Genomic DNA, 24,837 nt, shown 5'->3' on the forward strand with positions numbered 1-24,837 from the left:
GATTCAGAGTATAAATCAATGCAAAGAAATGAGAAACATGTTATCTTAATTAGGCTGATTACACTTACTGCTCAGTGTTCACAAAAGACGGGATCTAACTACAGTATCTGTCTGTCTGTCTATCCACCCATCTGTCCGTCCACTGTTTTATCATACTTTTATTCGGTTACTCCATCTATCATTCTAACCACTGTTGTTATTGCATGGTGTTGTTTTTCTTGCACTATTATTTTTTTATATAAACACTGGTCTGATGTATAATATAAATAGCCATAAAAACCACTTATGCTGTATTGTCATGATTTTATCAGAAGTATTCTTTATGAATAAATGATGAAGCCATAAAAGCAGTGCTTTGTTTTTTAAACTGAAACATGAATTGAATTCAGACATGTGGTGAGTTATACATATTTTATAAGGATACAATTAAAAAAGATGCCATCTACTACTGGCTCACACCCTGATAGAAAAAATTTGTATTGTTGACATAAAGCCCAGATACTCACGAATACTGTTCATTCTGTGTAAATGGTGAATTTTGGCAAGTGGTTGTATTGTTTTATTATAAAAACTCAGTATAATTTTTATTGTTGTGAAACACATTTTTTAGGTTACATTATGGCAGTAAAAGTAGAATAAGGAAACTGAATCATTTTCCACTAAAAGCAGGGTAGCGATAAAAGCCTTTAGATTATATGCAAAGATTTGTTCAAATTCCAAAGTTACACTTCACACACAAAAAAAAAACATGACCATTACCAATTATCAACATGTACAATAGCACTTCAGTAAACTAAAGTCTTGGCTTGTGCCTGCAGACCGTGTATACTGGGAGATACGCTGTGGGGCATTTAGCCTATTTGCATCCAAAGTAAATGGCTGATAAAGGCTTTGTGAGAGAGCTTTTTGATGAAGGCTGTTGAATGAAGGAAGGAAATTGTGCATGGAGAGGAAGTTAAGATGGTTATCTGATGTGCCAGCACCCACACAGGGTCTCAGTGATCCACGTATGTGACACACTGATTATTCATTGAGAAGGATGATCATTCAATACTTCAATATTATCTGATGTGACAAATTATAATCACAGCGACCATTTGCAGCCCAATAGTTTTGACAGTCATCTCCACCAATTTCCCTTCGTAAGTCTTTTGAACATTGTAATGCTCAGTCATGTTGTTTTTTGTTCTCTCTTAAAGATTGTAGCCTTGAACAAAACTAAGGAAAGAATGCGTCCCTACCATGTTTACCAAGAAGAGGAGGATCCTGATATAAAAAAAATCAAAAAGGTAAAGAACTTTAACATTACATAGCCAGAAATATGTCTACATGCAAACACCGCTGCCGTATGGGCTGGTTAAACTGTTTCGCTCATTGATCAAACTGTGACCACAAACAGTAATCCCAGACACTTTGTCTGTGTAGGTCCAGAGCTTCATGCGAGGGTGGCTGTGTAGAAGGAAATGGAAGATTATTGTGCAGGACTACATCTGTTCTCCTCATGCTGAGAGCATGCGGAAGAGGAACCAGATCGTCTTCAACATGGTGGAGGCTGAGACAGAGTATGTCCATCAGCTTTCCATCCTGGTCAACTGCTTCCTGAGGCCACTCAGAATGGCCGCCAGCTCCAAGAAACCACCCATTAGCCACGATGATACCAGTAGCATCTTCCTTAACAGGTGTGTGGGTTTGGCTTATTAGCATTTAAAACCATTCTGTCAAAAATCTACAAAGGCTTACTGGAAAAACCAGTGACCTATGACAAATGCCCTTCGGCCAATATTTTTGCAAAATTCCGAAAATATACCTGAACTTATAATTCACCGCAATTTTCAGCTGAAATAACACTAGCATTATCAACTAATAAAGATTTATTTTTGAATGTTTCCTTGCACAATATTATATTATGACCTCAAAACTATTTTATGAAGCATGATTTGTGAAAACTAATATATTTAAATGATTGCATCACATAACCAGCTTAATATGTGGCTTTTCTGACATATTAAACTTGCTCTGTAGCTCACCTGGTACAGTACTGTACAGATGATTCAGAACCTTCATGTGCAAATCTAGTAAAACACAAGCCATGAAAAAAGAACTCAAAAGACATAAAACATTCACATTGATTTGTTTCAGATCAATGTAAATGCACTTTTAGTGTCGCTTTTAGGAACAAACTTTTAGGAACGTTTTTCCAATGATCCTGGGTTATAAAAAATGTATACAAGAGATCCTCTGACCCAGATCAACCAGTGTCAGTGTTGACACATATTTACTGCAGTGTTGTGACAGCTTGTTTGCATGATGATTTGAACTATTTCATCCACATCCTTCTGCAACACAGATATAGGGCAAGTTTTACTAACAGCTTGTGCCAGCACAAAAAAATCAAGAATATGCATTTGTTGGAGTTTCCCATTAGGATGCAAAATTTATGGGAGGAGAGTATTAAAGTGAATCACGCAACAAGATTTACTAACATTTGTGCTCACACTGGAATTTGCACCATTAGTTAACACCCCCCCAAAAAAGCATGTCTTAAACAATTTTGCACTTGAAATTGCTGCAATTGTTGTTGCAAGGAGGCACAGCAGAGAACAGAAAGCGCGTTATAGAAGGGAGAGGATTTTTTCCACATGTATTAATTTATTTGGAATGGCGGAAGAACACAGTATCCAAACATATCATTTGACAAGCCAAGCCAAACAATGGTATTTTTAATTTACTTCATGAAATAAAAGACGGCTTAGAACCCTCAACTAGGAGTCATGCAATACCTGCTTTATAAACTTCTTTTAACCCCTCATTTTATTTGCGACTACGATAATTTGCTCTACACTTGGTATATTGCGTTGATCAATATGTACATGAGATGTTACGTCTGTGTTCTTTAATTTGCGCGTTGTTAGTAAATCACACACAGAAATTTCCATGCTTAATGTTTTATCCCTTATTGTTTTTGAAACATCTCAATCCAATGAGATTTAATTTAAACCTAAATAAAAAACACATCCTATAAATGCTGTACTGCATTTTCAATGAACTGCAACCAAAATACAACATTGTGTTTATTTGTGCATGGTTTATTTTTACTTGCCTTTGGCACAAGCTGAGTGTTAAGCTTTGACCCTGGTGCCATGGGATAATCGGATTTATTGATATTTTAATAAATCCTTTTAAATATTTATTATATTGATGTATACTCTCTTTTTTGTCCTCAGTGAGACAATCATGTTCCTACATGAAATATTCCATCAGGGACTGAAGGCGAGGATAGCAAACTGGCCCACACTGGTTCTAGGTATGTCATAATTGTTACATTTTATCTCTCATAAAGCTAATTACAGCACTCAGGAGCAGCTATTCAGAAGACCCCATCAACAAAGACAGCACATTGCATGGTGACACTAACATCAAGGACAAGCTGCTTCTGCTGACGCACAGCATCTCAATCAAACCCGTCAATGACGTCTGGCTCTCTCCTATCTTACCGTATACAGACACACACACTTATGCAACAATGAGAGCCAGACGAAAACCGCCAACATCTTAAACCCAAGATAAGCATTTTCAAGCACCGCTGTGAATAAAAGACTCTGTTTTTTTAATGACTTTGACATAGCTTTCTCCTTTTTAGCGGATCTCTTTGATATCTTGCTGCCAATGCTGAACATCTATCAGGAGTTTGTGAGGAACCACCAGTACAGTCTTCAGGTTCTGGCCAACTGTAAGCAGAACCGGGACTTTGACAAACTCCTGAAGCAGTACGAATCCAATGCTGCGTGTGAGGGGAGGATGCTGGAAACCTTCCTCACATACCCCATGTTTCAGGTGGCACTCTTGCACTCTCATTAGTGTCTTATTCAATTCCAGACTGATCACTGAAGAGCTCAATTTGTTCAATTAATTGAACTGCCACTGGGAATTGCTGGCTTGTGTTTCTACAAATAAGACATTTGTTTTCCATAAACCATTTGAGGGAGCTCTTCACACTCTACTACTCTTGTGTGTAAACATTATAAAATTGCCATATTTTTAAAGTAACAAACATGTAAGGGGCGAGGGACGTATAGAACTTGATTGATAGACGTACATCCTGTGGGCACAGATTCTATGTTGGCCTGCTGACAACTCTCTGTACACTTTCAGTCTTTACAATTTTTCTCTCTTTATGATATTAATTGACAGATCCCTCGTTATATCATCACTCTCCATGAGCTACTGGCTCATACACCTCATGAGCATGTGGAAAGGAAAAGTCTAGAGTTTGCCAAGTCTAAACTGGAGGAACTCTCCAGGTAAAGAAACCACCCTGAGAGGCGAATTTACTAAACAGTTGCGCATTGTATATCATTGCAAAAACCTTTGCCTGATTCACTAACCAACTGCAATAATGTGATCCCATGAGTTTAAAGGGATGGCTCATAAAAAAGTAATAAATAAATAAAAAAGAATAATACAAATTATATATTTATATATGTATATATTTCGATTTTTTGGACTTTCGTTTTTATGGAATACAAATTGAGATATTTTGAAAAATATTGGTTTTGTGGGGTCTATCGGCTTTTGGGGACAATTGACTTCCATTGTATGAGAAGTCACCAAACCCGCAGAGAGATTTTTCAGAATAACTTATTTTATGTTACACAGAAGAAGGAAGAGTGAGTAAATAATGAAAGAGTGATTTTGAAAGAATAAATTTTGAGTGACCCATCCCCTTAACACACTGAAATAGCATTAAGCCTTGAGTATTGAGTAATTTTCACTATTTTCTGTATTAATCACTATAGATCCCTACTCACATAACACAGCACTGTTTAAATATTTTTCTAATTCCACTGAAAAAGCAGGTGGCAAACGGAGAATTCAAAGTAAATTCAAATTAATTGGAAAGAGAACATTTTATATTGTTACAATAACCAATGACCATCAGAATCTTTGAATCATTTTGTGTCATACATTACATTTTAAGTGAAATTGTAGTTGATTCACATTTGAATTATTTTAGGGTATAGCATGTCAAAACAATGCAGATAGTGCTTCAGCAGATGAATGAATTTCCTCCCGTTTTTTTTTTTTTTTTTTGCCCTCGGCATTATGAAGTAGTTGCTTATACCCTGACATGTTCATTTACAGCTTTGCCAAAGAACCAAAGTGGCAAAAAGTAAGAAGGTGAATTTCTCATGTTTCCATTTGTGACACAAGTGTCATGTTCGCATTGTTCCAGGGTGATGCACGATGAAGTGAGTGACACAGAAAACATCCGTAAGAACCTGGCTATTGAGCGCATGATCGTGGAGGGCTGTGACATCCTCCTTGACACCAGCCAGACGTTTGTGAGACAAGGTGAGTCGTGTTAACACTTGAGCTGCCACCTGCCTGACACACTGCCTTAAGCAGAACCAGCACCTGAGTGACAGCGACAGCTTCGGCCCCCTCTTGATCCCCTCTGAATCTGAATTATTCATGGTTTCACAATTGGTCAGCGCTTACTCCAGGATGGACAGAATATCTAATGTTTTCAATTGAGGTGTTTCATAATGTACTAGAATCCGGCCCTGTACTGGAGAAGCAGAAAACCAGGAATAACATGCACTTGGGGGGGTGGGGGTCTCTACATGGAATGTATGGAATAGGAAATGACATCATCTCACCATTATACAGCTTATGTTCTTTTTGTAGAATGAGTGACAGGAAAAGCAATGTCTTTTGTTGACTTTTCTTTTGATATTAAGTCAGACCATGAGTCATTGTGAGAGGATTTATCATTATTATGTATTATGCATTGGATTATTTGTATTTTATATAATTGTATATACTTTTATTTTATTTTATTTTATTTTATTATGTTTATGTATTTATTTTAATATTTATCCTGTGTCCTGTCACAATACAGGCTTTGCAAAGAGACTGAACAATGGCAAAGTTAAAATTAAATTACAGTACAGATACCTTGCATCCCGTATATGAGAAGTTTACATTTTCACATGCAATGTGGGTGTTTCTTATAGGCACAGCAAAAACAAACAAACAAAAAAACCTGACATTTAATTTTAAAAGGTTATTTATACTGCTGCAGTAACAAAGCAGTCTCTTAAAGTCTTATATTTTCAATGTGAGATGCTGATTTCTGAAAAAATAAGCAAGAGAGAACATTGATTTGACTGTTTGATTTGTCTTTGCCCACACATACAGTGATACAATGAAGATAATTCATCATGCATTTATAATCGTTCACCTTGATGCAGTGTGCACTGCTAAAATCTGCTAAAATATTAAAATCTCTGAATTTAAGCTAAAAAAAATTATTTTTTAGCAATAATAAAACAGATTGCTTATCAAAACAGTCTCTCCGGATTTTTAAATGTGGCCTTAGAAAAGTTATTTTTTCTCCTTTTGAAACGTTAACCCATGAATTCTTTAAACATAAGATGAAATTTTTAGATATCTTAAAGAAACATTGTAAAAAATAAATAAATAAATTAAGAAATGTAAGAAAAAGGCCATAGAAACTAACAACTAAACTTTTTACAAGAATATATGCAAAAATAAATAAGAAAAGAAAAAAATAACATTTGTAAAAAATATAAATTAGCAAAAAATAAAACTATAAAAAAAAATGTGATATCAATTTAATACAGTAATTTAATAAAGTAAATAGATTCCCTTTGTATTAGTGTGCTGTTCTAAATATATTACTTGTATGGACACATGGATTTTTTTGGACTTAGTTTTCCATTCTCTCTTTCCTGATGTCTTTCTCTCAGGCTCTTTGATCCAGTTGCCCTCAGTGGAGAGAGGGAAGCTCAGTAAGGTGCGTCTAGGCTCTCTCTCACTCAAAAAGGAAGGGGAGAGACAGTGCTTCCTCTTCACCAAGCACTTCCTTATCTGCACACGCAGCTCAGGAGGCAAACTTCACCTGCTCAAAGTACGTGACACACATGCACTCAGAGTACAGCAAATGAAAATGCCATTTTATCAGTCACTAAAAAAAGTCTTCCGTTCTGTGTTGAATGTATTGAGAGGGCAACTAGGGCATAGTGATTATAAAGCAAACCCCTGATGATCAATAACATAGAAACCAGGCAGCAAATATTTGATAACTGTAATAATGTCAAAAGGTTAATCGTGTGTGATGAGGTTTCAGCTTCCCCTGTATATTTTGTGTATTATGAAAGAATGAATGATGCATTTTTAAATAGCACTTTATTGTGTATTGCTGTACACCCAGAGTGCTTTACAATCATGTATTGATTACTCCTCTCACACTTTGTGACATGTTTTTGTGCTATTTTAATTGACTGGGTCAATCCAAATTTCTGAAGCTGAATTTCCTTGTGAGCTTCAAATAGGTATAACTAAAAGGGTTTTAAAAATCTCTTAATACAATTTATTTAGTTTGTGTACTCACAGTCTAGCAGTGTAAATACATAAATCACAGCAGAATTCTGCTGTTATGTATTCTTCAATTAAATTATATTTAATTTGATATAATCCTGATTAATATAAAGCCAGTCACCCATCAGTGTGCAGGACTCTGCTTTATATGCATCATAATAATATAGTATTTTTTGTTAATATTGAATTACTTTGCAACATAAAACAATTTGTTATTTTGCAGTAAAAACTGGAAATTAACTATAATGCAACTCCAATAAAGCTATGAGTTCATACACACTTGCAGTACAAAATATTTACTAATTTGTTTGATGCATTAACTAATCTCAAGTTATTTTCTCAATTTTCGTTTTCTCAAAAACACTTGTTTTTTTTTGTTATCCAGCTAAATAATTACCAGTTATTTAATTATTTGGTGATTGCCACAGCAAAATTAGATATTTTAAAAGAAAGCACTACAGAGGCTTTTGGAAAACACCTTTGAAATGTATTTGTAGATGAGATGCATCACAAAGCCATTATTCTAACAAACCATCAATATCAGGAAACTCTCCCTTTGTGATTAACCTCTCAACCTAATGGTTTGACTCTGGCAGCAAGGTGGTGTACTGTCCCTGATTGAATGCACTCTCATCGAGGAGCCTGACGCTAATGATGAAGACGGTGAGCATGTTTCTTCGATGCACATTTTCAAACACATCAGCACAGATGAGTGGAGACATGCATCATTAGCTATATATTGGCCATTATTCATATACTGCAGGTTAATTAACTACTATAGACAGGTCAGAAAAGAGTCCAAACTACCTGCTGTTTAAATGTCAGATGGGCAGACATGATAATTGTCATGGACTGATTATCCACTTGAGGGTATATAAAGAGACCGAAGGGCTAATTCAAAACTGCATCACAATGACCCTCTCGTGATCCCTGAATATGGTCCCTAAGAGCTTATTTAATAAACATCACCACCATTATTATGTTACTAAGAAGAGTTTCCTTCAGTTTAATTGGTTTTTGCTACCATTGTTTTCCTGAGAGGTCCCTCTGGACGGGTAAATTAGGATTTTTGAGTATGATTCATATTTAATTGTAAGCTTCTGTCTGTTTTCAGCTAAGAATTCGGGGCAGGTGTTTGGACACCTGGACTTTAAGATTGTGGTAGAGCCCTCAGACGCTCCTGCCTTCACTGTGGTGCTGCTGGCACCATCCCGTCAGGAGAAAGCGGCCTGGACCAGCGACATCAGCCAGGTTAGAGAGAAGCCACATGTAACCAACAGCTCCTCCTCTGCAGTTACAGTTAACTGCTCATGGGTATTTTAACAAGTACACGACCGTTCAAACGTTTTGGGTTGGCAATCGTTTTAAAGGGTTAGTTCACCCAAAAATTACTCATCATACTCATTCAAACCTGTAAGACTTTCGTTCATCTTCAGAAAAAGAATTAAGATATTTTTGATGAAATCCGAGAGCTTTCTGACCCTCCATAGACAGCAATGGAACTACCATGTTCAAGGCCCAGAAAGGTAATAAGGACATTGTTAAGACATCGGTGGTTCAACCTTAATTTTATGATGCAACAAGAATACTTTGTGCGTAAAGAAGACAAAAATAACTTTATTCAACAATTTCTTCTCTTTCGTGTCAGGCTTCGATGTGCATTCATAACAGTATCATGACGTGTGTGTGGTGCTACTGAGGCAGGAGATGGAGTTCTGATGTAGAACCTGGATGCACTGCGTCTTGTTTAAAGCAGAGGAAGACGCAATCTGTACATAAAGCAGTCTTTGTGAACATGACTTATGTTTTGGACACAGAATTGACTAGCAATTTTTTTGTTCAGGCCTTACTTAATCAAACAAGAATATACAGATAACTTAGAAGACTGACATGGAAGAGAGGAGATTGTTGAATGAAGTCATTATTTTTGTTATCCTTGCACAGAAAAAGTATTCTCATAGCTTCATAAAATTATTGTTGAACCACAGAAGTCACAAGTACAATTTTAACGATGTTCTTACTACATTTTTGGGCCTTGAATGTGTCAGTTGCTTCGCTCTCTCTGATCAGTAAGCTCTCGGATTTCATCAAGAATATCTTAATTTGTGTTCCAAAGAAGAAGGAACGTTCGAAACAGCATGAGGGTGAGTAATTATTGACAATATTTTCATTTTTGATTGAACTATCCCTTTAATGTTTGTGAAAAGTCTTTTACACAGATATTTTAAATTGTAATTTATTCCTGTCATGGCAAAGCTGAATTTTCAGTAGCCATTACTCCAATCTATAGAGTCACATAATCTTTTAGAAATCATGGTAATATGCTGATTCGGTGCTCAAAAACAAAAAAAATAAACAAAGAAATGATTAGCTATGTTGAAATTCTTGTAACCATGACTCTTTTTTACACACACACACAGAAAATTACTTTTGATTTGTAGTGTATGTATTATTTTTCTGTATATGTTCAGTGAGAAACTTGGTCAGTATTGTGGCTTGGTTGTTAATGCACATGCTGGAGATGAAGGTTTAGTATCTAGCTTTCTTCATTTCTCATATTCAACGATATACGACCCTGTCTCTCTCTAGTTTCCTGTTGATTATAGGCATGCACAGCAGTAACAATAAAAAGATAACAGTGCCTGACACTTCATCTATAGTTTGTGCAATTACTCTGAACCATACAAATTCCCGGTAGCCTTTAAAAAACAAAACTATAATGGCTCCACAGAAGAAATGGAACATAATAACTAACACCCACCTTACTGCAACTTCACACCATGAGCCATGAGGTTAAAGGGGTCATCGGATGCCACATGCACTTTTACAAGTTGTTTGAACTGAAATGTGTGTTGGCATTGTGTTTACACAACCACCCTATAATGATAAAGATCCACTCTTTTTTTCCCCTTTCTCAAATCGAGCCGATCTTAGATGCCTATATTTGTGACATCACACAGAAATGCCCCTCCCACTATTGTTTGATTAACAGTAGCATTTCAGCATAGACTAGACTGGCATCTTACCTTAGACCCACCCCTGAGTGAGCTGTCATCAGTCCACCATTGTTTTACCACCAGAGCAGATACAGACAAGAATGGCTTCTTATCGATCGAGGTGTTTTGTTGTGAGATGTAATATTGAACACAGCACTTGTCATTAACTCCCGACATCTGAGCCACTGAAGATGAAGTGGATTATATTTGTTTCTGAAGGGAATATGCCCCAATCTACCTACAGTAAATACATATATCTTCGCGCAAAACATTCATGATCCAGCTTCATGTCCAGAAGAAGTGAGTGTGTCACCTTTCCTAATAACGTGCTACTTAGCAAATTTCACGATGAATGAGGCCAAATTTTTACCAACTCTCAGAGAGCGGCTCAGAAAAGAGGGGTGGGGCGAACAGAGCTCATTTGCATTTAAAGCAGCATTCCAGAAAACAGCTTGCTCTGAAAAGATCTGTTTGTGACAGTGTAAAAATTTTCCATTGAGAAATTTGTTTAGTTATAGAATTTTTATTTAAGAATCATATAAACTTGTGGCAAATAGGCACTTGAAGATCCCTTTAAGACTTGTTCGTGAAGGGGATCACTTTTTACTTGTGGACTGAACCTGGTTTACTGATACACCCCAGAAGAGACATCTCTCTGTCCTTGTATCCCCCAGTCTCAAACAAAGAAATGACAGTATGTCCAGTGTTTAGTGACTGGATTATTCTCTGCTCCTTGGCTTGATCCCTCTCTTCATTTGAATTTGTGCTCTATCTAGTGCATCGATAACATCCGCTGTAATGGACTGATGACCAGCGTGTTTGAGGAGAACTCAAAAGTCACAGTGCCACACATGATCAAGTAAGGCAGACCTTTGTTTAATGTGAAATAATGTCTTAATTGCTTTGTGTCAGTGTTTTTGTAATTATAGTAGCATTTTGTAAAAGACTGAATACCTAAAAATAATATTTCAACTAGCCAACAATCGCTGTTTAAAAATGATGAATCCTTCAAAATTTTAAGTGCACAAAAATGCATCAGCTGGCCCAGTGAACATGCAATGATGCCTTTAGTTTGGCTCTTTGCACATGTGCAAACGCATCTGTCCAAGCTAAACACTGCAGTGACAGTGAGCACACTACAATAAGGGCAACCAACCAGGGCTAATGTCCCTGCATGCTGGAAAATATGTTGGCAATACCAGTTCAGAAAGCATCACAGTATTTCAGTGCAACTGTCCATGTTATTGACTTCCAATGGCAAAAAAAGGACCATAAGCAAAAAAGTGTTATTATATCTGTATGCATTTATTTATTTAAAATAAAACATTTGAATATGATGTAAATGACGATGTTCTGTCAGCCAAGCTGGAGTTTATTTAGCTATAATGACCAACTGGCTGTTTCTTGCTTATTGCATTTGCAATTTTGAAATAATTTTAATTAAGTATAGATATGAAATATTGATTTAGGTTTAAATAGTCTAAACCATAATTATAGCTGCAGTAGGTAACTTTTGTAAAAATATATTTTTTTACATATTTATTAAACCTGTCATTATGTCCTGACAGTAGAATATGAGACAGATAATCTGGGAAAAAATCAAGCTCCTCTGGCTCCTCCCAGTGGTCCTATTGCCATTTGCAGAAATCCGTCGCTCCCGTTAAGAAACAACCAATCAGAGCTGCGGTCCGTAACTATGTTTGTGTTCAAAATGTAGAAAAATGTATATAATAAGCGAGTACACCATGAATCCATTTTCCAAACCGTGTTTTTAGCTTGTCCTGAATCACTAGGGTACACCTATAATAAGTGTTTATATTCGGACTATTTTAGATTGCTTCGGGGGTACCGCGGCGGAGTAACCCAGTACCTTTGTGATTCTTCATAGACATAAACAGAGAGAAGTAGTTCCGGCTACGATGTTCTTCCGCAAGACGCAAGCAGTTCTGTTTATTAACCGCTAGAGCGTCAAAAGTTACCGACTGCAGCTTTAAGTTAACATATTTAGCTACAATTACTATCAACTGTGAAAAAATTATATCAGTACATCTCCACTAATACGTCACAATATCATCATAAATGTACAGCATACAGACCTTAAAGATGGTTTGGTTGTGCTCCTTATTAGATCCGATGCGCGTCTCCATAAAGATGATGTTGACATTTGCTTCAGTAAGACGCTCAACTCCTGCAAGGTTCCTCAGATCCGCTACGCCAGCGTGGAGAGACTGCTGGAGAGGCTGACCGACCTGCGCTTCCTCTCCATAGACTTCCTCAACACCTTCCTGCACACCTACCGAATCTTCACCACTGCCACCGTGGTCATGGAGAAACTGGCTGACATCTACAAGAAGCCCTTTACATCCATACCAGTCAGGTAATACAACTCTTAAAGGGGTTAAAAGTCATTGCTAGACCTGGGTAATGCAAATATATATATATATATATATATATTTAACAGCCTTTTTTCTTTCACTGTTCAAAATATATACTGCATATCTCATTTTTGTCTATTTTCTCTGAATTAACTTAAATGTGACCCTGGACCACAAAACCAGTCATAAGGGTACATTTAATAAATAAGCTTTTCTTTGATGTATGGTTTATTAGGACAAAATTTGTCTAAGATACAACTATTCAAATAATTGGTATTTGAGAGTGCAAAAAAAATCTAAATATTGAGAAAGTCGCCTTTAAAGTTGTCCAAATGAAGTCCTTAGCAATGCATATTACTAATCAAAAATTACTAATCAAAAGTTTTGATATATTTATGGTAGGAAATTTGTAAAATATCTTAATTGAGCACGATCTTTACTTAATAACTTAATGATTTTTGGCATAAAAGAAAAATTGATAATTTTGACCCATACAATGTTAGCTATTGCTACAAATATACCTGGATGAATTATGACTGGTTTTTCGGTTCAGGGTCACAAATGTTTTTGTTTTTTTCAGTCTATCATTCTAACCAAGTATATTGTTGCTGAGTATTTTTTCAAATCTTGCAAATAAATGCAAATAATATACAGTAAAACATAACATAAAAATATTTTTAAATTATAGTAATAAACAACTATTTCGACCTATTGTAAATAAATATTTACTGAAACATATACGTAATTTATGAAGAATACAGCATTGAGACATTTTTTAATGATGATGCAAACACTCAATTTGAAAACGATTGAAATGAATTGATGCATTGAAACAGTTCAAACTGAAAAATTAACCAACTCGTAATACTGTTTTTACTTCCAAAGTTTTAATCAGAGACACTGTTTAACCAAATTAGCCAAAAACACACATTAAAATCATCACAGTAGTCTCAAAGCTTTCTTAATTTTTTGCGGGCTTTAATTAAAAAAAATTGCAGTTGTATATATTCTATATTTAGTAACCAGTATATTACAGCCAGTTCTATTGTTTAAGGGGTCATATGTCGTTGTTTAAAAAAATTACATTATTTTGTGTATTTAGTGTAATGCAATGTGTTTATGTGGTTTAAGATTAAAAAAAAACATTATTTTCCACATAATGTACAATATTGTTTCTCCTCTATGCACCGCCTTTCTGAAATGCATTGATTTTTATAAAGCTCATCGTTCTGAAAAGCGAGCTGTGCTCTGATTGGTCAGCTATCCAGTGTGTTGTGATTGGCCGAATGCCTCAAGCGTGTGATGGAAATGTCCCTTAACACTGTGATGCAGTGTGTGCCTGACAGGTAGGATAAAATGTCAGGACACAGGTGAAATGACACAAAAGCAATAAAACTTTATACATACGAGGCATTTGTTGCATCCAGTGGGGACATAATTACTGATTATATTGACTTAGACTGTCTTTTTATGCGTTGTGTTGGGTATCGCACTGCATAAACATAAAACCATGTCTGCATTTGATTGGGGAAAGGACAAACAACAAGCTCTAGCATTTACTCTACACTGCTCAACACTTGCGTTTGAATCATTAGTGGCATGTGGCGTTAAATGTGTAAACGTACTTACAGACTTTGAGTCAGAAGTGCCAGACTGTCCTTGCAAATTTAGAACTTCCCCAGTTTATAGAAACAGACACATACATTGTTGGCTACTTTCAGAGGAAACAGTCCTTGTACACCACAAAATGTGCAGCACACATTTGAATGTTTGGGTTGGACTGTTCTGGAACAGTGTTGTAAATACAACTTAACCACTGATTTCTAGTTGTGTCCTCTTTTGGAAGACCAAACAAAGTAGCTTCGCTTTCACAACATAGTGACGTATACATTTGGGGGCGTGTTAGAAAGAGCCATTTTAGGAAGGTGTGGTTGACTCTTAACTTCTATAAACAATATCTCTTTGGATTTGAGACTTTAGTCTTTGCATCTTTACAGATCTTCTTTATGCACCAAGAGCTCGTAACACTCCAAAGAGAAAGGAAAAATTGAGATTGCATCATATGATCCCTATATTTAACTATATTTAAAACTCTCTGAGAAGAAATCACATTTTAAGTGCCCATAGAGGGATCTCACTGGTCCACATAAATATCTTCTGAATGGGGATAACTGTATTACGTATCACAACAGTTTTATATTTTGTGTAGACAGGCAAATGGCTTGCCTCTGGAAACTTGTTGGATCATAGTCAGCTTTCTACATTGTGCCCCTTTAAAATCCTTTTGAAATAATAGCATATATTCATACTCAAATGCTGCTCTGTGTGATTTAAATACTGTATTTGAAAGAAACCACTTGGTGTATGTGTCTAAAACTGCTGTAAGAGTGAGTTGTCCTTTCAAGTGAAATAATGTTTTCTGTTCCAAAAGTAGGCGTTCTGCCAAGTTAAATTGGTGCACTCTTGGTAACCTTTACATAAAAAGCAGTTCAGAAAGCCTTGAAGAGTGCTCAGCTATTCCTCCTCCATTTTCCTTGATTGTTCAGTGTGCTTGCACAGAAGGCAAACGCAGCCTGTGTACCTCATGTGCAGACGCTCGTGGTCATTGTGAGTGATGTGATGTTTAATGTGTTGTCTCTGATGTTCCTCATCCTCACACCTACTTTGCTGTCACACAGGGTCCAGTATCACTCATTTGACCGCTTGTCCATTGCATCCATCTGCCCAGACTACAGCCTGAAGATCAGGAAGATAGCACTGGATCAGTCAAAGTAACAAACCCATCTCTCTGTTACCCATTCACTTTTATCTTTGTCCATTTTCTAGTTTGTATCCTCACATTTTCCACTCTTCCAGTCTTTATTTTGGGGAATCTTTATACTCTTTTTTGGAAGTTACAAATATTAGAATTTATTCAGTCATGAACTGCCTCTCTTTTTTATTTTGTACTGGTTTTTTTTATATAAAGGTACACTTATAATGTTTAAAAAAAAAAAAAAAAATCAAAATTTAAAAGTAATTCCTGTTTTTGAGCCCCTTTATCTGAGTGCTCTGTTTGTATAGGCACGACGGGTTATAGACTCGGAAGTAAACAACCACTGCTGTGATTGGCTAATAGTTGTGTATGTTTGACAGACCACGTCCTTCCCAGATAGATGCTGTTGTGATTTCGGTTAAAAATGCAATATTACTGTCGGATCCAATATACTTTAGCATGATCTTTTAGTTTCAATCTTTCAGATAACCCTGCGTCAAATTGTGCCTTATTTGTAAATTAATCTGCGGTATAATGAAGTAAACAAAAGACTGAATTCTTGCTGACGCGGTCTGCAACTTTATTAAAAATAAAGTTAATTCACTCTTTCCTGACATTGGGATCAAAAGGAAGGCAATGCAAAGACTGTTTTTCCACAACTTGGCAAGGAACAGCATCTTGTTGTCTTCAAAGCCATCTATACCGTTTAGGTTCTGCGTAGACTTGCGTTATTTACACTATATGTTAAAATCTGTGGGCGGGGCTAAACAGGCAGCGATGTTGAAGCAGACATTGATCTTCAGTGTTTAGCCACATAGAGTAATACATCATAGAGTAACACATAAGGGTTGTCAAAAGATCAAGGGAATGCTGGTTTATGAACCCTTTAAATCCTGGATTCTCAAAACTTTTGCACTTGTACAAACGCTGTCATCTATTACAGATTTTACATCTTGCCGTGTTTACCTGCTGTTTTCTAAATTTCTGAAAGCTGCAATCAATACTCCTCATTTGTTTCCAGAATGCATCCAAGAGACTATATGACAAGTGTATTTAGTGGAGCATGCAATACGGAGAACAGAACATGAGAGAAATGCCAGTGTTGCTCTGCCATTTATGCCCTATCTTTCAATGTTGTTTCCACAACTCAGATCCCTGGAGCTTTTCTTCGCCACCAACCAGAACAACCGCAGCGGGGACCACGTAAATGACAAATCCCCCAGACTGTGTCGCAAGTTCTCATCTCCTCCACCTCTCTCCATCCCCTCCCGTACTTCCTCTCCGGTTCGCATCAGGAAACTTTCTCTTAATTCCCCTATCGGCTCAAAAGTGGGCATCCTGGATCTGTCCACGACCTCGTCATCTGCAGCCAGTAGTCCAACCTCTGCCAATCCCACCATCTCACCCCCACCGTCCAACAACAACAACAAGCCCCCTTCGGATCTTAGCCGTGGACAAAGTCCATCCTCCCCCGAACAGAGCCCTGGAGCTCCGGATGAGAATGCAGAAGTGCCGAGAATCGATGCCCTCTGCGGTAAACTGCGTCGCAGCATCAGGAGAGGTGAGCACAAAATTCTCTTTTCCCTGCTGTCTAATGCCTACTTTAGTAGGTGGCTTCCTTTCCCTTTCATCCTTTTTATTTTCTCTATAGAGATTTTTCAGTTATATGTCCAATGCTGTTTCTGGAGATCTACCTACAGAGTTCAGATCCAACCCTTATCCAACACACCTCTCTGTAATTATCAAATGGAGCTGAACTTTGCAGGACAGTAGATCTCCAGGAACAGGACTGGGCACCCCTGTTATAAACCATTAAAGGCAGACCTGTTGTGAGCTACAAGATAAGGTTGTTAATCAGTGGTACTTACTGTTGTTAAGGCCATCAGTCCACTTTTTTTTATTTATAATTGTGTTCAACAACAGAATTTTAGGTGTAGAATTGTTACCCATGATTCTACAAAAAAACTCCACCAATCAGAGAATCTAAACAAGCAAATTCCGTTAAAAGAACACTCCCATGAAGCACCCCATGAAGATCAACATCTTGATCAACATAAATCAGTTGTCATTTATTTATTTATTCATAGTTTTTAGTTTAATAACGTCATTTGCAGTGCTTCATTGGGTTGTAGTACACGTCTTCAATAAAGCTATAGTATTTTTGTCTGATTTTCAAAAAAAAAAGTTTTTTTGTGCCAAATAGAAGTTTGTAATTTTGTAATTCACCTCATAGCTGGTTGGTTTGGTTCATGGCTATAATGCCAGGTAATAAGGTTTATCAAAAAAACAAAAAAAACAATGAAAAAAAAATAATAATACTAATTAGGCACCGTTGCACACTACTAACAGTGCAACACATAAAAAAGAATAAAAACATAGTTCACACAAATGTTTGATCATTTATAACTACACTAAAGTGATACTTTTTATACTTGATTATACTTTTCAGCACTGAATGAAATCTAAGATTTATCATTTTAAAATTGAAATTTATCTTGCTTCATCCACCATCTTGGACTTACTTTTTCAGTTTATCACAATGCTTTTTGGCACTTGTCTTTTCAAGGAAGGTTACATGAGAGGAGGTATCAAACAAGATATCTAATTAAGTATAATTAAGATTTTCATCATAAAAGTCTTTGCATTGGGTGAGCAGTGATGGGATGTTGGAATTAGGTCAACACATTGGCTGGATGGTAGCATGGATGTTCATCAATACGAACTTCATTAGCTGGCTTTTGTTTCTTTAAAAGCAAAATTTCATTTACTCCCAGAAGTAGCTGGCAGAGTGAATATTGTGGGAAAGATATCTGTAGCTGCTCCAAATAACATTGAATACCACTTGATTATAATAACTTGACAGCCAAACAAATGTGATATTTTCTTTTATAGGCTATTAGTCTGACCAACATTCTCCTGTCTCCACATAAAATCCACGCGCAAATGAAGTGCCAACATACTTGCATTGTGTGCCTCCTTAATGCAAAACAGAAAACTTGAGATTTTGGGCGAAACTTTGCAGTTATACTGGCAGCCAGGCAGCTCGGAATGAGTAGCAGGCATGTTTGAAACTAAACCAAATGATAAAGCGCTTGCTTTATTCAGAAACATTCAAAGGATTTATTTTTGTATTAGAAATGGGCATCTTCGACTGACTTTGGTTAGGATGCGTTTTGTGAAAACTACTAATAGTTTGCTTCTTGTGTTTGCTAGTTTAAAGAGATGTGCTTGTATTGTTTTTCTTTCTTTCTGCTATAAAATCCACCACATTCTGAGTTCTTATTGTGAACCATTAGCACTAATAGAAAGCTTTAACACTGCATCAGATGAGCCACATTAAACCGGCTAAGAGGTTTGCTGCTTCTGGTTTGCTTTTGTATCACAGCCCAATCAATGTCTCACTTTTAAAAAACAACCAAAAAATGATGAGATTAATGTATTGTTTTCGATTTTACAGTCATTGTGTTTTTATTTTTTTTTCCTATTTCAGTAATGAGATAATCTGTGTCATAGCTAAAGGGAACAAATGCTGGTTTTATTAAAGTAAATGTTTTGAGACCCTCATTTTTTTATATTTGATTTATAATCGACTTTTATCTGTCCAAAATGTACCTTGTTACAAACTGCTAGCCCAAAGTATTTGACAGAATGTCTATCAAATGATAAACCAGGCAAAAACGTATTTGTTTACATACGTTATGTCCCCAATATTACAGATTTAGATATCATTATAGTTTCATTAATAGTTTGAATTAGTTTTTATTTTTATATTTTCCATTTTAATTTATAATGTTCATTTATTAATGGCCCAATAGTAATATTTATCAGTTTTAGTTTATTAGCTTTAAATATGTTTATATTGTCTATAATTTATTTATTAAATTTCATTTCAGTTTTTGAAATGAAATTTAACATCAAGTTAAATTAAATAAAAATGTGGACTTTTTCCTTGGCAACATGCTCGTACATCAAGTTAAATTAAATAAAAATGTGGACTTTTTCCTTGGCAACATGCTGACCTTTTTTATTTTATTTTAAGTTAACGTTTATAAAAAATAAAAATAAAAATAGTTTTAGTTAACTATTTCACCACCCTGCATCATATTTACTGAATGAAATCCAAAAAATTTTTTTTTATTCATTTTGGATCCTGATTTAAAAAAATATATTTAATAATAATAAATAAAAATGGTGCCTGTTTTCCTGTTGTGCATCACAGTTTCTCACAGCATATAATAAGCATTTTTGTAGCATTTTCCCTTTCTGCCTTTTCATAAGGTGATGAAGTCTTGTATCATCCATTAATCACCAGAAAAAATGACACAAAGACATGGTTCCTATCTTCCTCTGTGCCAGGGCACCGCTGTTTGTTCAATTCTCTGACCATTTTTACATGTATGAATGAATATGCTTTGTGCCTATTATGCCTGTTATACTACCGATTTCAAAGTTAGAGCTATGGCTAGTGACAGAAGAAAAAGCAAACATGTCCCAGATGTTACGACATCCAAACATCCTCTCATATCACTGTATCAATGACCTCACAACCTCCCAGATCCCCCAGCATCCGCATAGCAACTCCCTGGCCATAGTTATTTGCTGTTCCCTGCTCCCTGCTCTGTTTGCTTGTAGAGCTGGTGCCCTAAAACCATTTTTTTTTTTAAAAGAAGGGGTTATGATCCATTTTAATAAAGGGTCTGACTTTCCCCTCAGCTGTGCTGGAGTCAGTGTCTTTGGACAAATTTATTCCAGAGTCGCCACAAGGCAGTGAACCAGGAGAAATCTCTCCCTGCCGCTCACCCTCCACTCCACGCCACCTCCGCTACAGACAGTCAGGAGGTAAGCGTGCACATGTTTGTTTGTGTTTGGCTTCCTTGGCAGTACAGAGTCAAACACAGTGGCGAGTTATGACTTTCTGAGAGAAATATAGATACTTCTGTGAAAGAAATACGTTCACTTCAGTATTGTTGATTTTTCCATACAATGAGGCAGTGTAAATGAAGATTTGACCGTAATTTAATAAAATACAGCTGGATTGTAGATAACTTTGTGAAGTCATATCTAATGGGACATGCTTGTGTTTTATACTGGTCTTAGAGCAGATTTATGTGTCTTATGTTTTCAATTTGCATTTTAGTGGAGAAAGCATACAACATTCCTGATGGTTCCTCAAGCGAAACATACTCAGTGCATTCCTCCAAAAGTCCACTTCTGTTACTAAATGTCCACAGTCACAGTCTTGGATCTGAAACAGTCAAATATTGTGCTTGGATGACATTAAATGAAGCCATATATGGGGAGTGTTGGGACAGGAGAAAATGATATGTGACTTCCACCAGCACATAATGTGTTCTGACTGGTGCAGCTGTTGTTCCATCCAGACTGTGTGTATCATTAGCATCTTCATTTTGTTCAACATAAACAATTAGCAGTAGATTTATAGTATTTGGTTTATAACTTTGTCTGCTTTCTCAAATTCCATGAAAAACTGTTTTCATATGTTCACTCAGTTACTGGCTGAATAAAGAGGGGATTTTTGCAAATGTGTGACCCTGGACCACAAAGTGGTCTTAAGTGTCTTTTTTATTGAGAAGTATACATCATCTGAAAGCTGAATAAATAAGCTTACCATTGATGTATGGTTTATTAGGATCAGACAATATTTGGTTGAGACACAACTATTTTAAAATCTGGAGTCTGACAGCAAAAATAAATCAAAATACTGAGAAAATCCCCTTTGAAGTTTTACAAATTAATTATTAGCAATGCATATTATAAAATCAAAAATTAAGTTTTGATATATTTACGGTAGGAAATTGACAAAATATCTTCATGGAAGATGTTCTTTACCTAATTTCCTAATGATTTTTGTCATAAAAGAAAAATCGATTCTGATCCTATACAGTGTTTTTTTTTTTTTTTTTTGGCTATTGCTAAAAATATACCTCAGCAAATTAAAATTGGTTTTGTGCTCTAGGGTCACATATTCCTTTCATTTTGAAGTATGACCACTAGATTGTCAGAAGGACAGGTTATGACATAACTATGGCTTTGCTGTGCGTACAGTACATACTGTACTACACGTTCATTGAAAAGTCAAGGGTAAATTCTGTCATTATTTATTTACCCTGATTTAATTCCCAACCCGTATGCTGTTTTTTTCCAGTGGAACACACACTGAAAATTAACTTTGAAATGGTATTGGCATTAGTATTTTCTGAACAGTAAGTCCATAGTGACCAGGAGCTAGCAAGCTTCAATCGACAAAAAAAGCTTTACATGTAGTTCAATAAAGTAGAAGATGAAGAGACTGAAAATTAAGCCATTAATCTGTAAAACGATTCACCAAATATGATGGATTTGACAACAAGGTGTGTGGTTATGAGACATTTGGGATCTGATGACATTTGATGTTATTGATGTCCAACCTAAAAAAAAATAAAATAACTAACGGAATAACGGAACTATTCGATTCTTTGCGTTCCATGAGAAAAATGACTCAAGAGTGAGCAAATAATGAGTTTCTGAACTTCATGAATTTTTGAGCCATTTGATTCTTTGAATAGGTGTCATTAAAAATGATCAATGTTAAATGAGTTCTCCATATAATTTGTTCTAGTCCAGTCAGCTGAGAACTCGCGCTGCTCTGTGTCTCCAGCCTCTGCGTTTGCTATCGCCACAGCAGCAGCTGGACACAGCAGTCCTCCAGGTACACTGCACCACCGACACAACCCAACAGAAGCTCACAGATTCACATGCTCCGCCCTTTGCCTCAGAAGGCTCTGGACACTCTTCACAAACTGAAATTCACTTTATACATAAAGCTGTTACAGTTTCTGCAGCTCTAGTAGCTTTTTCATTATCAGCAGAGTATTTAAAATCGTAAAAGGCTCAAGATTTACATGTTGAATTAAGGAATAATTTGCTTATATTAAACTATCAAAAAACGTAATCCTCTTACCTGCATAAACTAACATTCTCTCATCCTACCAAATACCATCAGAATTGCATTAGTACTTTTATGGTATCAGCCTAACAAAATGTGAAAATATTAAAGGGTACGATCGGAATGTGTGTATAAATGTGAAAAATGTATGTTTAATTTGCAAGGCTATGTATATAGCATATAATCGAGTAAACTGTTGATCATATAATCTATCATCACATTGGTTTTACATTTTAAAACGACAACCTGGATATTACAGGTTTGTTTATTTGTTAACCATTACAATGTCTATTTTCCTTTGCAGTTTTTAACAATTCTGAGCGGACTTGTGACAAGGAGTTCATTATACGTCGTGCGGCTACCAACAGAGTCCTGAATGTCCTGCGCCATTGGGTCTCCAAACACTCCCAGGTCGGTCCATCAGCATTAGTTTCTTATGTAGCCTGTTTTTCAATGACATCATCTTACCAAACCTAAAGCAGTAGTTGTCAACCTCATGAGCCGCTCTTTCTCCTTCCCTGCTGCTTGACTGATATTTTATCAGCACCTTTACATTTTAGTCCAGACTTCGGCTGTGAACACATGGTTAACCCCCAGGCTACATATTTTACAGGGTAGAGGAAGCGTAACACCTCTCCCCAATTTCCATGTTATTTTCACAAGGGAAACCAATTACCTTACATAAACAGCACCAAACCTTAATTACCATCGCAATATTGGGTCAAAATGTATTTCATGAAAAAGAGACTATTAAAGGTGAAGTGTATCATTTCTGTGCCAGTAGCTTCCAACCAAGTGGATTTGAAAGAATAATGATTGTCTGAACATTTTCCCATCTAGCATTGGTTGGACTGACATTGTTTGAGTAAATGTTGCTGATCATTGTTTTGAAAAGCCTTAGAGCCAGTGTTACACTTTTCAAGGGGATACAAATGACTTTGAATATACACATTCGTTTGGAATAGGAAAAGGAGTGTGATTCTTCATTGGAACAGGTTGGGGAAATTTTGCTTTATATCACTTGCTCGCCACAGGATCTTCTGGAGTGAATGGGTGCCGCCAGAATGAGAGTCCAAACATCAAATCCACTCAATTCCAGTCCTCTGTTGAAGTGAAAAGTTGTGTTTTTTTTTAAGAAACAAAACCATCAAGGAGTTTTAACTTTAAACATCGGCCAAGATACCAATCCATTATCTATAATAAAACCTACTCTGATGATAATGTCCATACCCTGTTGTCCAATCACATCAAAATACACCAACATATCAGCTTAGAACTGTTTTGCACTGTTGGCGCTGATAGCCTTGTGGTCAGCATGTCAACATGTGGCACTGTTGCACTTCTGTGTTTGAGTCCCAGACCTTACCTGATCTTGCCCCCACTTCTCTCTCCAACTTCACTTCCTGTCTAACTACTGTCCTATACAATAAAGACAAATATATATATATATATATATATATATATATATATATATATATATATATATAAACAGTTAAAAAACATCTGAATGATGGATTTGATCATTACAAACATACAGTTTTTCACATCACAAGGTTTTAATTTATGGGGTCATGTGGATTATTGTGATGTGTTTGTCAGCTGTTTGGACTCTCATTCTGATGGCACCCATTCACTGCAGAGGATCCAATAGTGAGTAATGTAATGGTTACAATACATGCAATGTAATGTATCTTTTGTTCCAATAAAGAAACAAACTCTACATCAAAATGTACATCTTGAATGGCCTGAGAATAAATTTTTCAGAAAATTAAACATTTTGGGTAATTGTTTAATTGGTAGTTGGAGGAAATTGTTAAATGAATAGTGGTATGTTTTCAAATCTACCATGTGCAGTTCGTTATGGCCTTACTGTCTCTCTCTGTACACTCGTATATTTATTGATTCAGGTATTTTCAGCAGTACTTGGCATGCTTTCAGCTGTTAAAGCCATGTAGTCGTCATATTGATCTGCATTATATTATTCCCATTAACTCATAGAGATAAAAGATCATTTCAGGCCCTGCCAACTTCTCACGAGTCAAAAGCATAGGATATTATAACATTAATATTGACAACTGTTCAAAGCAAAACACACACAGGACCTCACACACAGCCAACATCATTTTCTGCTGCAGTGGAAACAGTCTCTCCTAATGGCCTCCTGATTTTTCAGTTTAGTTTGCTTTGTTTGAGTGAAGGCAAAGTGTGGGCTAATTGGACTGATTTGTTTTAACCCTTTGTCAGTTCAGGTTAAGAACGGCCTAACAAACTCACACAGAGAAAACTTGTTAGAAGGGACCTTTATGGTTGCATTGGGGAAAGATGCGAGAAGCATAAGACTAGGAATGATTACAAATACTG

General features: G+C 36.2%; 1 protein-coding gene across 2 annotated transcripts in view; it reads left to right on the forward strand.

Moving 5' to 3' along the window:
• The window catches only part of rasgrf2b (Ras protein-specific guanine nucleotide-releasing factor 2b), a 61,458-nt gene that overhangs the window by 27,100 nt on the left and 9,521 nt on the right, over positions 1–24,837 (forward strand). The window contains exons 4-19 of one of the 2 annotated variants that reach the window (XM_026212121.1): positions 1,200–1,289; positions 1,426–1,679; positions 3,225–3,304; positions 3,641–3,834; positions 4,192–4,301; positions 5,234–5,352; positions 6,774–6,934; positions 8,001–8,067; positions 8,519–8,655; positions 11,177–11,259; positions 12,529–12,777; positions 15,454–15,546; positions 16,682–17,091; positions 20,244–20,369; positions 22,150–22,239; positions 22,781–22,887. In XM_026212121.1, the coding sequence (XP_026067906.1) occupies positions 1,200–1,289; positions 1,426–1,679; positions 3,225–3,304; positions 3,641–3,834; positions 4,192–4,301; positions 5,234–5,352; positions 6,774–6,934; positions 8,001–8,067; positions 8,519–8,655; positions 11,177–11,259; positions 12,529–12,777; positions 15,454–15,546; positions 16,682–17,091; positions 20,244–20,369; positions 22,150–22,239; positions 22,781–22,887 (2,370 nt within the window). The remainder of the gene's footprint in view (positions 1–1,199; positions 1,290–1,425; positions 1,680–3,224; positions 3,305–3,640; positions 3,835–4,191; positions 4,302–5,233; positions 5,353–6,773; positions 6,935–8,000; positions 8,068–8,518; positions 8,656–11,176; positions 11,260–12,528; positions 12,778–15,453; positions 15,547–16,681; positions 17,092–20,243; positions 20,370–22,149; positions 22,240–22,780; positions 22,888–24,837) is intronic. The other variant, XM_026212122.1, reaches the window with a different exon arrangement.

The sequence above is a fragment of the Carassius auratus genome, chromosome 30, assembly GCF_003368295.1.
Source record: "Carassius auratus strain Wakin chromosome 30, ASM336829v1, whole genome shotgun sequence".
NCBI classification, from domain to species: Eukaryota; Metazoa; Chordata; class Actinopteri; order Cypriniformes; family Cyprinidae; genus Carassius; species Carassius auratus.